The sequence below is a fragment of the Syngnathus floridae genome, chromosome 1 (assembly GCF_059516105.1).
Source record: "Syngnathus floridae isolate MCC-2025c chromosome 1, RoL_Sflo_1.0, whole genome shotgun sequence".
Lineage (NCBI taxonomy): Eukaryota > Metazoa > Chordata > Actinopteri > Syngnathiformes > Syngnathidae > Syngnathus > Syngnathus floridae.
In genome coordinates, this window is record NC_142413.1 from 20,481,465 (window position 1) to 20,494,278 (window position 12,814).

At 39.8% G+C, this 12,814-nt stretch overlaps 1 protein-coding gene and 1 long non-coding RNA gene across 7 annotated transcripts in view; both read right to left on the reverse strand.

Annotated features, from left to right (window-relative positions):
- The window catches only part of diaph2 (diaphanous-related formin 2), a 307,464-nt gene extending 300,374 nt beyond the window's left edge, over positions 1–7,090 (reverse strand). For 3 of the 6 annotated variants that reach the window (XM_088384993.1, XM_088384986.1, XM_088384996.1), the window contains exons 1-2: positions 6,789–6,963; positions 6,053–6,404 (exon numbers count right to left, since the gene is read on the reverse strand). In XM_088384993.1, the coding sequence (XP_088241119.1) occupies positions 6,053–6,136 (84 nt within the window). In that variant the 5' untranslated portion in view covers positions 6,137–6,404; positions 6,789–6,963. Of the gene's footprint in view, positions 1–6,052; positions 6,405–6,788 lie in introns of all 6 variants that reach the window. The other 3 variants (XM_088384965.1, XM_088384971.1, XM_088384980.1) reach the window with 3 other exon arrangements.
- Positions 7,091–8,006: 916 nt separating this feature from the next.
- LOC148404520 (uncharacterized) lies at positions 8,007–11,680 on the reverse strand. Its single transcript, XR_015860344.1, has 2 exons — positions 11,518–11,680; positions 8,007–10,019 (listed from the first exon to the last, which is right to left on the reverse strand). It is a non-coding gene; the product is annotated as an uncharacterized LOC148404520 (long non-coding RNA).
- Positions 11,681–12,814: the final 1,134 nt, after the last annotated feature.

Genomic DNA, 12,814 nt, shown 5'->3' on the forward strand with positions numbered 1-12,814 from the left:
GCCTTTAAATGGGCATGAGTGAGTGAGCGGTGGAGCTATTCTATTATTCTAGGCGGGCACTGAGCCTGTCCTAAAACAGCAATCATTTGAAAGGGGAAGCACACAAAAGCCAGGCCAGGCAACATTTGAATGGCTTTTCAGTGAGCGCTATAACCATGTGACTGCACAGCCAGGCCCTGGGGTTATCTCTGTCCCTGTAAATCTCTTGTACATTCATCTTTAAGGACTAGCAATGTTGAATATTTGTCTACTAACAACATTATTCAGCAAGATCAGCTGCATATTTCTCATGTGCAGTCAGATTCAGAAGTATTTGGACACAGTATTTTTATTATGTTTGCCTTTACAGACGACAATCTGTAAAACAATCTGCTTTGATTTAAGGCGGTTTATTGTGAAGTGCAATTCATGTAGTGTATCTCCATTTTCAGGGGCTCACCAGTATTTGAACATAAATGTCATTTAATACAAAACCCTTCAAAGTCAATATTGATATACAAAACAGATTTAGTATTTCTTAAACGAGAAACCTCTTAAATTAAAATCTGATGTGAATGTAACATTCGCTGCCTTTGAAAACAATCACAATTGTTCTCTGCTCAGTGGGATAGGTGCTTCAGTTACAATTTGTGAAAAAAAAAAAAAAAAAAATAGAAACTTAGCATATCAAGGTTTATATTTAGTCGACAAGTAACTGAGTGTGACTGGTGTCCTGCAAGAGGAGATGACTGCAGACAAACAGAGAGAGGGGGTTTCTTCCACCGTGTTACTCAAGCATTCTTCACTGCTTCCTTTCTCTCTGTCCAACTTCCTGAATTCCATGGACCGACTCGCACGTGGGGCATTTCCTGCCTCACAAGCCTGCTCAACACTGGCTACATTCAATCGACGCACTGTGGGAAAGGTACACAACAGCAGCAGGAATATAGATCAGCTTTCAAGTGTTTGGCCATTTGGATTAACCCTAATGTCAACAAGACCTTGCTAATGTAGCAGAGCGTCAAACGCTTGATCGGTCATCTGAAAAAAACATGAAGATAAACAAGTGTCTGGAGGTATCTTTGCGATAAATCTGCATCAAAAATTCAGTAGAATTTCAGAATTCAAACCACTGTCACACACAAGGGTATTGCCCTTGTAATTTACTTGAGTATGCGCTAATTTTTCTGTAAATTTGTCTAACATTATTGGAACACTTATTCCATAAGAATATCAAGGGCTTGTGAAAAATACACTGGAGGTTACAAAAACTATGCAGACTCCCATTCAAAGCAGTAAAGACTGCAGCTTCCCGATATGCATCAATTGTTTTAAATGTTTTATTGACTTTGTTTTACAGTGGTTGACTTATTTTGTCATTTGTGTGACGTCAACAATGCCACTGCTACAAAGAGGCATTGCGCATTCATCACATTAGAATGTTATTTCACTATTCAATTTACTTTATTTAAAAAATCTTCAAATGTTCAAAGATTGACTGGATTATTTTTTCTATTTTAATTTATTTTCTATTATTTCTGAATCCAAAAAGATTGAAGATCATCCAGCGTCGCGTATAGCGTTTTCACTCTATTTGGTGTAGCACATCTTTTTTTACATGTGAAACTGTGATAGCACTAAAACAACCTCAATACAAAAGAAAGACATGTCAGCCCATCACCGCCACAGTCAGGTCTCCAATGTCCAAGATCTCATAATTAACTGATCTTCATTTCCTTAATCACCCAAGAATGACACAGTTTAATTATTCCAGCATTGAGTACAAATGATCTGAAATACAACCAGTCAGAAAATGATCGCTATTAAATTTATAAAAACAATCTGCCATAAGTTCTTACTTGTAACTTTTCACATCTTTTCATGGCAGACTATATAACATTTTAATCAGCGAGCGTTAGAAATGACACAGTGACTGAAAAATCATTCACTTCCAATATAGCATTGAACTTTCTGTACGATTTCCCACTTAATCCTTGTGAGAGCACATGCTACGATCAGGTCTACATTGTGACACAGGAACAGTGAGTCCAACTGTGAGATGGTTGTGTGGGAAAGACTTTCCCTTGGTGCAGCTCAGTGTGACATCATCTTTTGCTCTGGTATGCAAAAAAGAAACAGTCTCCCAGTCCGTCAAACCTGCTCCCTCAAATTCCTTTGAAAAAAGGTCCTCTCGTTCTCAAGTCAGTTTTTTTCACCAACATCAACAGAACAAGCCGTAAAAATAACATTAACTTTATTGGTGTTATTCTAATATCCTTGGCTGGCTTTAGTATCTATGTCCTGGGCCCAAAGCCAGAATGGGGTAATTGTGACGAAAGCCTTCCTGGTGACTTGTAGCCCAAACACACCTATGTTGTGGTTCGACTCTACAGACTGCTTTAACTCTGCTAATACGAAACTCAACCAGTGTCGGCCAGTTTGCGCCAGACTCTAAGAAGACTATGGACCCTCGTTAGATTTTGCTTGTGGTAGGTTTTAACTTCATCCATACATCAACAACAACAATACACACACACTTGAGGTGTTCCATTTAAGGGTATGTTTATACGACATCGAACCAGTAAAACCTTTTCACTAAGATTTGTAGAATGTTTCACACATACAGGTGATAAAAATGTCCAAATAAATACTACAGACGCCAATGTCTGACAATCACTGTAAAGAAAGCTTTTGCTTTTTTTGGAGTGAATCAGGTAATGGCGGGGCCATGTCGTTTAAGGGATCAAATGAGCGTAATATTTTATGAATTACAAAACCCCAGCGATGTAAATTATGCGCTCGCAGAGTTGTTTTCAAGCAAAGAGTCGACATCTAACTTAAATTTTGGGGGGAAAAATGTAATTGTTTTGGTATGTACGTCAAGACAGAAGTTGCCGATATTACTTTAATAAATTTTGTCCTAGCATGTTTTATCATGTCTGGACACATGAAGTTTGTCCTGGACACACCCAAGGTTTGCAGTCAGGGCCTGCAAGGCTTTCTCTGCTGGCCTTAACACTGTGAGAAGCACTGATGTATATTTACATCTTGCATGAAATAAAAGTTATTATCTTACTAGGGGGAAAGTGCCACAATTTAGGTGCAATGCGGAGCAATGGGCATTTTTTTTTTTTTTTTTTATATAGCACGTTTCATATACAAACTAACCACACAATCAAAAGTAGAGATAATGATTATTTGCAATAGTGTCTCTTGGCTGGCCAACCTGTATATTGGATTTTTTTGTCTTGTTTTCTCCAATCAGATTTCAGTTTGTATGCATTGCCAAGTTAATGTAATCTGCCCAGGCAAGGACTTCAGAATCAGGTTTGCTGGCCTATGACACATACACAGTACCTAACACACAGTACAGCGAGCCAAGTAAAGGTCAGAGAAAGAGGCCAACTTAGATGGCAAGTGTGTAAGAGGCTTGTGTTAATTTGGTGCAGCCACCATTTGATGGAAACCCCCAAGACTACTTGACAGATCAACTAAAACGTGCTTTCCAGGCCTTCACAGAGTTACAATCTCCACACTCCAAGCACACTTCAGGCCAGCAAAAAGTGCAGGATAAACAAATCATGACGGCTCATGGACCCACCCAGAGGTGAATAATCACTTCCTCAGAAATTTCAGTATCAACTAACAAACATGTTGAGCCCTGATTCTCTTTTAAGGACTGAGAAAAGGAAAACTTGAGTGATTACTGAGACCCCCTTAAGGAATCGGAAACATCTGCAGGGCGAGCTCTGAAAAGTTGGGAGTTGGGATAGTCCTGAGTTGCAGAGTGATGTCAGAATAGCCTGTGGGAGCACATGGCACCTCACTTTCCTCTGTGATTTCCTGTCTTGCAGTTAGTGTGGCGCACTTTCCCTTTAAAACCTTGCTGGAACACAACCAGTGATTACGAGACGTTTGCAACTGAGTATTTGGCTCCTGCTTATGGGAAAACTTAATGCCAGAGCAACATTTCCAGCTTGAAATTCAGCATTTTTAATCTGTGCTATCGACTATTATTCTATCCACGTATGTGTAAGAGCAGTTGGGGAAAGAAAATGTTAACCACTCAGCAAATGCAATTCAGTGAGAATGTCGGAAATATTTTGGCTGTTTAAAAGGCCAACTTTTAAGTTTCGAGGGATGGAAAACGGTTAACCACCAAGTTCATACTATTGCTGACGCGCATGTGGGTGTATGCACGCATGCAGCTACTCACACGCCACACACGTGCATCATTTGCAGTTTTATATTACGCCGCGTGAAAGGGAACACGACAGACCGCAAATGACAGCACTCAATGGAAGGTTTTAGATGTTTTCAGGCATAACAGGCAATGTTTACACAATAATTTCATGTGCCATGTGACAATGTCAGTCAGGCGCTTCAACCAGGAAGACCTCAACATGGTGCCCGTTGGCATAACCTATCAATGACACTGAAGCCCCACTGATAAATAGATGGTACAAATAATTGCCTCTGCTTTAACAAGTGCCTCACACCCAATAGACGCCTCCTTTGTCTTTTTCCACTCGATGGGCAAAACATGTAATTTAATTTACTATGACTGATACCATCGTGTGTTGTAGATAATGCCTGAAGAGCATCTTGTGAAGCTGAAATTTCATCCATTTTCCATAATGATTTCCCTCATTCCCACAGTGACCGCATCGCAACTGACCTACAACAACCATGAAAATGTGTTTAATACATGTTTATTACAATAATTTACAGCAGACTTCTTCAGTCACTTTGTTTGGGAGAATATGCGCTCATGTCTTTGTTTTAATGAACCAAGTGTAAGCTAAATTTGACTGATTTATATTAAAATGAATGCATTATGCGCTTGGTGGAAACGCGTATTACCTTGGTATATGTTGTAAACTGAGGCGAACCTAAATATAGGTTGATTACAGTAAGAAATTACTACATCTACAGATCCTGAAGTTATGCTTATGGGGTGCTCAAATTACGATCAAATTCCATTCCTAATGCAGTGCTATAACCCAAGTGTTTGCGTATGTTGTAAGACACTATAGTCTATCAAAACATAAACTAACGTAGTAGTAAATGAGTAATTACAGTGAAAAAAATTGTTTGGCATGCATATTAAACAATTAAAAATAAAATAAAAACTACCGTATTTTCCGCACTATAAAGCGCACCGGATTATAAGGCGCACCTTCAATGAATGGCCCATTTTAAAAGTTTGTCCATATATAAGGTGCACCGGATTATAAGGCGCACCTTCAATGAATGGCCTATTTTAAAACTTTGTCAATATATAAGATCTATACATTTGGCCCGCGGGCCGGACTTTGGACAAGCCTGCTGTAGTGGCTCAGTATTGGTCCATATATAAAGGCGCACCTGATTATAAGGCGCACTGTCGGCCTTTGAGAAAATTGGAGATTTTTAGGTGCGCCTTATAGTGTGGAAAATACGATAGGTACAGAGGTACCACAGCATGCTTTCTTGTGCCACTTGATAACATTCTCTGTAAGGTATGTAACCTCAAAATCATCTGTCAGAACCAACTTAAACAGAGGACTAAAGAAACGTACGAATAAAGGCATTTCAGAGAAAAAAACCCACCTGGTACTCTCTGCACTTTAGTAAACAAACACCCAAACTACAATGAGTAAATCAAAACACTAATTGTTAAAAATGACTGATGTGTTATGTTCCTCACAGGTAGGGCCACACCACAAAACAATGAGTCAACAAACTGCATACAAAAAAACCCTCAGGGGCCAACTGTCACAACGAAAAGTTTCTCTGCAGTACTTTAAGGGGAACCAATTGACGTGATGAGCACATGATGTCCTAAGTGCAAAGGCAGCATAACAATAAAACACTACCTCTTTAGTGGAACTCACAAATCTATTAGCTGCACTCACACTCGCACATCAATAACCAACTGCATTAAACATAATTGCATGAGAGTTCATGTTTCTGATTGTTGCGTGTAATATGATTATTTTGAAACAATGCAATCGAGGCTAAATCTCCTTAAAAAGAGGGGGGCGTGTGGCATAGATTTTTTTTCCAACACTTTTTTTAATGCAACACATACCAGCTTTTTGTTTCTGCCTTCATCTTCGCTGGACTTCTTTTTCGAAGGTTTATTGGGGTCGTCACCACCGCTGGCTTGATCCATTTTGCCTTCTCCAATGACTTGACAGGAACCGCCACAACAAGAAGAAAAAGTTTGAAAACTTCACTCGTAAGCTCTTGTCAACACTTCACTTGGCAACACCTTCCGGGGTGATTTTTTCACATATCCGTTCAGTCAGGAAAAAAAAAATAAGAATAAACACAATAAATAAGTGGAAGTCTTGCGAAAAGTAAAATCCCAGTGGTTGGGGTGTCGCTTCAAGATGAAGAGGTGTGGTATCCGTTCAGCAATAATTCTTCTCTAGCGCTCTCTGAAATGACATCAAAACATTGTTACATATTTTTGCAAAAGTCGATAAAGACAAAATCTTGCAAAACGAGTTATCCGAAGCAGTCTGGTTAATATTCAAATTACATCCAAATTCATTGAGTGCAGAATGCACCGGAAAAAGTCAGCGACCACAGATTTGAAACATGTTTTATTTTTATCTAAATGAACAGTTGGGATCGCCCTATGTTTAAATAAACACTAACTTGCACGCCTTTTAAGTTAGCCACACGATCATACTATTTAACATGAAAAGACGACAAGACACTATAGTATTCTTTTATGTTTACGACCGAAGCGACCGGCCACGTAGCATCATCCTGACTGATCGGTATTATTATCAATAGTAACAATAGTCGAAAATCACCGTTGTTGTCTCTGGAATACTTTGCAAAGCTGGGCATTTAGGCATGTTATCGTATATGGAACTTCTTCACCATTAGATCCTCGACTGCTTGGTCGCAAACACCACACGCGAGTAGACAGTGCAAAACAATAAATGACAGAATGATAAATATAAATACAGTAATTTGTCCAGTCAAACTCACAGTATCCCATTCTGGTCAATATCGTTACAACCAAACTTGAATGCCAGGCCCACGCTAGGCCCCACCTACTCACGTTTTACTGGTTGGTGGGCTGGCCATGAGTAAAGCACCCAAAGGCCATTGGTCCGATGTGTTGGCTGTCAAAAGGTTGGCGTGGCGACGTAGTGTGTAGACAAGGGGGTCAAAACTGATTTCATAGCAAGTGGACGCCGCACCGTGAAAGAAGAATAGATCCATAACTATGAGGGATAGGGACGACGTCATACCGAAAGTATCGCGGGAATCCTACATAAAACACGTCCAGCATGTTCCGTGTTATATTTCCTGGACACACGCACGCGCGTATTGCATCAGTGATTGTGCAACGTGTTATGTCAAGATTACTACCGAGTTATATAATAGTGTATCATGTTTTGGGTGCACATATTAAATAAAAGATGGATGAGCAAATGAATTGTAGTGTATGAATAAGTCCTCATCATAATTCACTTCCGCCTATGGGAGGCCAGGCTGTGATGGCAGCAGTTTAAGTAAGGAAGACCAGAATTCTCGCTCGCGAGACACTTTTTCCAGCTTGTCCTGGGTTTTCCTCTGGGGCTCAGTGGGACGAGGGCTGCACGATCTTCGAAAAACATGCAATTTGCTAAATGGATGTTGACTATAGTGATATCGATATCATTTTAATATTATTTCTCGAACACCTAAAGCACAGGCGTAAAACTCAATTCCCGGGGGCCAGATATAGCCCGCCACATCATTTTGTGTGGCCCCTGAAGACAAATTGTGCATCAAATTCGTGTGTCATTACTAGAATTGCAAATTGTCTTCACTTTTAATATCTTTTTTTTTTTTGAAATATGTGACCTGTTTTTACTCGTTTGATTTGAAAACGAGTTATTTGTCAGTTTGTTTTGTAGCTTTTACTGCAATAATATGAGGTACTCATGAATTTATTTGGGTTGACAGTCGTAATGGCCCTCCGAAAGAAGCTATGACTACAATGCGGCCCGCGAAAAAAAATGAGTTTGACACCCCTGAAAAGAATGGGCATTTTTATTAATTAATTGTAATTCCCATAGATAATTTCCAACCATGGAGTGGCGTTACACATTTAAGCTTGCATCTGACTTGTCAAATTCAAATAAAACCGTAAAACTCAATAAGGAAATCATGGCATGTCTGCGATATGCGTACATATAAACCTTTAACACAATACACCTGAACCTCGACTGGATGACAAGGCTTCTCACCTTATCTCGCTAAGGGAGATCGGCCTTTCCATCTCCCATTCCATCCTCCCCTCACTCATGAACAAGACCCCACGATACATGACTTTTGCCATTTTGGGTTGAAACTGTTCCTAGCAACTCAAAAGGATAAAGAATTCCAGACATTTATAGTCTATTTCTTGCCCATTGTGAAGTCATCATGGTGAAGTCATCATAAAAAAACTGGACATATGTTCATGACAATGACAAATCGCACAAGATTTAAGGCATTTCAGTCAGTCATGGCAAGTAGCAGAATCATCCATAAAGTTAATGATATTAACTGCAGCATTATGCTGAATACAACGGTCACCTTCTGAGCAAGCAGACCTGCTCCAAGTGTAATCAGTAACTCGTGTAAATATCTACCGGGTACAAGTCAGTTCAGCACTTAAGGCAGTTAATAAGTTTACAAGTATCCTTTTGTATTTTACATGGAGCATACATCCAGTGTGAGCGTGTTTACTGTGTGATTTTGATGTGGACCATTAAATTTTCTACTGTAAACTCATTCTTATCCGTGGTATGTTTTCTACTGCGAGAGCAAGAGACACTGATGACATATCCTATTCATATTTGCGGGCATCTACTACTACTACTAACATGGTCACCCACATGGTTTATAATTAAACACACAGAATTATTGTGGAAATATTATGTCCTGAGAGGTCATTCGCCTGGAATGACTGACCAAGGCCCTGGGAAAATAATTATTCGTCTTCCGACCTACTAGTGTGGATGTGTCTGATCACTGGTGAAGTTGCCATAGTCTATTAGATAAAGATCTAGAAACATGTGCATATACTCACTTATATGCAGTGTACCATCTGATTTGAAAATTGTCAGGATGAAAATTGTAAATATTAATGTTATTTCTTTGCATTTTGTGCCATTGTGGATGGCCTATGGCCTAAACCACATCTGGTTTGGGCCAAGAGACTCTGCACTGTCAATAGAGGCATAAACATAATGTGTGCGGTGAGCTTTTTTTTTTTTCATGAAGGTGCACATTTTAAAAATTAATCGAGGCCTTAAAATTCTAAATGTGTATACCAGGTGGAAGATGTTGTGCTCTTTGCTCTTCTGACAGTCGGATAGATAATTTCTAGTATGCATGTATCAGAGATAAAAGGGATAACTTGTAAATTATTAATGTACTCCAAGCGCGTCCTGTAAAGAGAAAGAGTTCACTTGGGGTAACTATGCGTCTGAAATGTTGTTTAACTTGGTCATTTGCCATAATTATAAAAATAAATGTGAAAAAAACCATTCCGTATTTTTCTTTAACTAGTTTTTTGGGGAAAAGGATGTTATGGATAATGTGAACTTGATTTTACAATTTATTAACCTTTTAAAATAATTTTCAACTCAAGAATATGTATTACAAGGCGGGATGGTTAGAACGTCCGCCTCACAGTGCAGAGGTTGCGCATTCGATTCCGGCTTCCGCCTTTCTGTGTGGAGTTTTGTTGACTGCATGGGTTTCCTCTAGGTACACTGGTTTTTCCAACATTCCAAAAACATGCATGCATGACTGACCACTCCAAATTGACTGTAGTAGTGTAAGTGTGAATGGTTGTTCGTCCATCTGTGCCCTGCGATTGGGCAGCAACCAGTTCAGGGTGTCCCCTGCCTACTGCCCAAAGTCGGCTGGGATAGACTCCACTGTCAACCCTTGTGAGGGAAACGGTTTGGAAAATGGATGAACGAAATATTTATTACACTGATACTGCACCGTGTCCTCAATGCTCATCCTGGAGATAGATGTCAGAATTGGTTGTTCTGCAGAGAGAAAAACAAGAGTAAATCAATACAAACAAGCCACTCACTATAAAAATAACTGCACCAAGCAACAGGGAAAAGCACGACTTGTTTGTTTGTTTGTTTGTTTGTTTGTTTGTTTGTTTGTTTGTTTGTTTGTTTGTTTGTTTGCCATTATTGACTTATCTTATTGACTTCCCCTCTGTCATTCATCTAATACTTAAAAGTCTATGGGAAGAAAGAAAGAAAAATACAGCTATACTATGTATACTGTGTTGATTATTTGTTCATGTTCTTAAATTTACTTGACCTGAAAATAGCATGAGGTTTGAATGAAAATGGGCAGTTAACTTCCCCCACTGCCAATGCCAATTCTGTTTGCCATCCTTTCGCCAGTATCTGCCGCACAAGGAGCCTCACCTGACTGTCGGACTTCAACTGCGTCTTCTATTATGCTGTTGTTTGCAATCAAGCCTGCTCGCTATCTGCTTCTAACTCAGTAGGGAGGTAGTTGCCTATGGTGCTTCTACCATGCTCAATATTTTAATAATTGCCATGAGTTATTGTTAAGCGTGCTTGGGTCCCTTGAAACGAGCTACTTTATAATTCTAAGCCAGTGATTCTCAACATTCTTTTTCAAATGATCTCTCACCATAGCCATAAAGCCTCTCTCTATATAGATTTTAAGTCATCTCCAAATAGAAAAACAGTATTTTCTGTTTAAATGTGGCAAAACGTTGTGCACGTGCAGGCGCAAGCAATCAATCCAACCTTCTGGCTGCAATATTAAATCATGCTCAAGCAGCCCCCCAATTTTAAGACGAAGTGTGTGTGTGTGGGGGGGGGGGGAATCAAGATGAAATATGAAATGTTTTCAGCAGCAGCAGCGGCAGAAAAATCTGCTGCTCACAGGCTTACAAATTTACTTTTTTCAAAGACTTTTTTCTCACTCCATATTTCAACAAATATTGGTGTGGTTACAGCATTTACTCCTCTGCAGATATGAGGAGGCATGGACTGTTTTTCAAGCAAAACTGGAGTTTGAAGCAAAATATGAAAGACGTATGGCAAAAGAGCAAGAACTGAAGCTGAATGGGCCAAACCTAAACTTGAACGCATACCAGATTGAATAATGATTACACGTCAGGAGTCTAATACTAATCGATACTTAACCACCACATCGTACAAGATCATCTTGAGTACTGCACAAATAAATTGTTTAGAACATGCAGTAAGACTCCACATCACCATCTTTAAAGAATTTCTGGATCTGCTCCTGTTTTGGTTAGGAAAATATTTCAAATGAGTTCATCAGCAGTTAACTCTTTAATGTACGAGAGGCAGCTATAAACTGGAATCTACAGTTTTTCATTTGTTTTAAGTAGATAACAGCAATGGCACTCACTGCTGTCGTTAAAATTGTGGTTGGTGAACTCCTGTAAAAAAGAATCCATTTCAAAATGATGGCAATAGAATTTTTCATGCTCCTGCAACAATCTAGTGACAGAATACACACTACCTCTGATGTACTTCGGCATGTGGTCTAACAGACGAGCAGGAGTGTCTGGCATTGCTCTCAGTCAACAGCATGTTCAACAAATTACTGCCCAGGTTGCTCCACCTGCAAACTGGCCCCTCAGGGTGTCTTGATCCGGTTGAGCAGCCGGGCACTCGGCTACTGGACATCTGGCAAGGAATTAAATGGAGGAGGGAGAATATGAGAGTTTGTCAACACCTTCAACAGGATTCAATGTCGTAATTGGAACTCTGCCACCACTCTGACAACACTATGTCCACTTCCTAACTCTTCAAAGCAGAAATTCTGTAGAGGTACAAATGTTTTGTAGTCATGAGACGTTGCTAATGTCTTCATTTAATGGAGGCAGCTGCTGAAGATTCTGTCACATGATTTTAGCATGTCACAAATGCACCGTCTGCATGTCAAAATGATTACTTTCACCAGAGATGTTCACTTCATGCTTTATATTTGAAGTAGGATTAAGTTAAAGTCCAACGTCAACACTGTTATGCTTCACAACTTTGCAGATGTGCTGGCGCTCGTATTACCTTTGATTTGTTGCCGTGACAACGGAAATGTTTTACGCTATTATTTCATGTATGTGTATTTATTTGCATTTTATGGTTATGGTTTTCTGTTCAAGTTTGCCAGAATTATTTTTTTCAAGACTATTTTGTAAACGATTGCTTCTGGTTTGGGTCACGTACACTGAGACCTATTTGGTAAACAATTGCTTCTGGTTAGGGTCGTATACACTGAAAAATACAGTGATGAATGTCACGTGCTGGCGCCACCTGCGACAGGACTGCGCCCCCCTGTCAGTGGAATCGCCGTCACCTGCCACGGGCTCATGGACATCGCTATATCAGCGCCGCCAGCGCAGACCCGAGTGTCAGTCTGTCCCGTGATGCTGCGTCATCTGTCCCTGAGAAACTGACTTTACAATCCGAAATCCGCAGGACTGCTTGTCCACCCCAGCCAGATCACCGCTCCAGCGCCAGCTATTCCCATCATCCCCTTCCACAATAAAGACTGTCGCTACGCACTTGGCTGTACTGTCTGATCCCTTACATTGAATTGTATTTCATTTAGTGGATGCATAGAATAAGATAATCTGGATCGACATAATTCTTTTTAAGTATTTGTATAGTCTACCTAAAAAGTTTATCTTAATTCAGATAATTTTATCCCGTGCAACCACTTGTCTAAATAAAATTGAGGTGAATTCAACAACTTTTTTTTTTTTTCCAGTGCATGCCGGATGGTACCTTTGTAAGAAAGATCTCTGGAGAGAGAG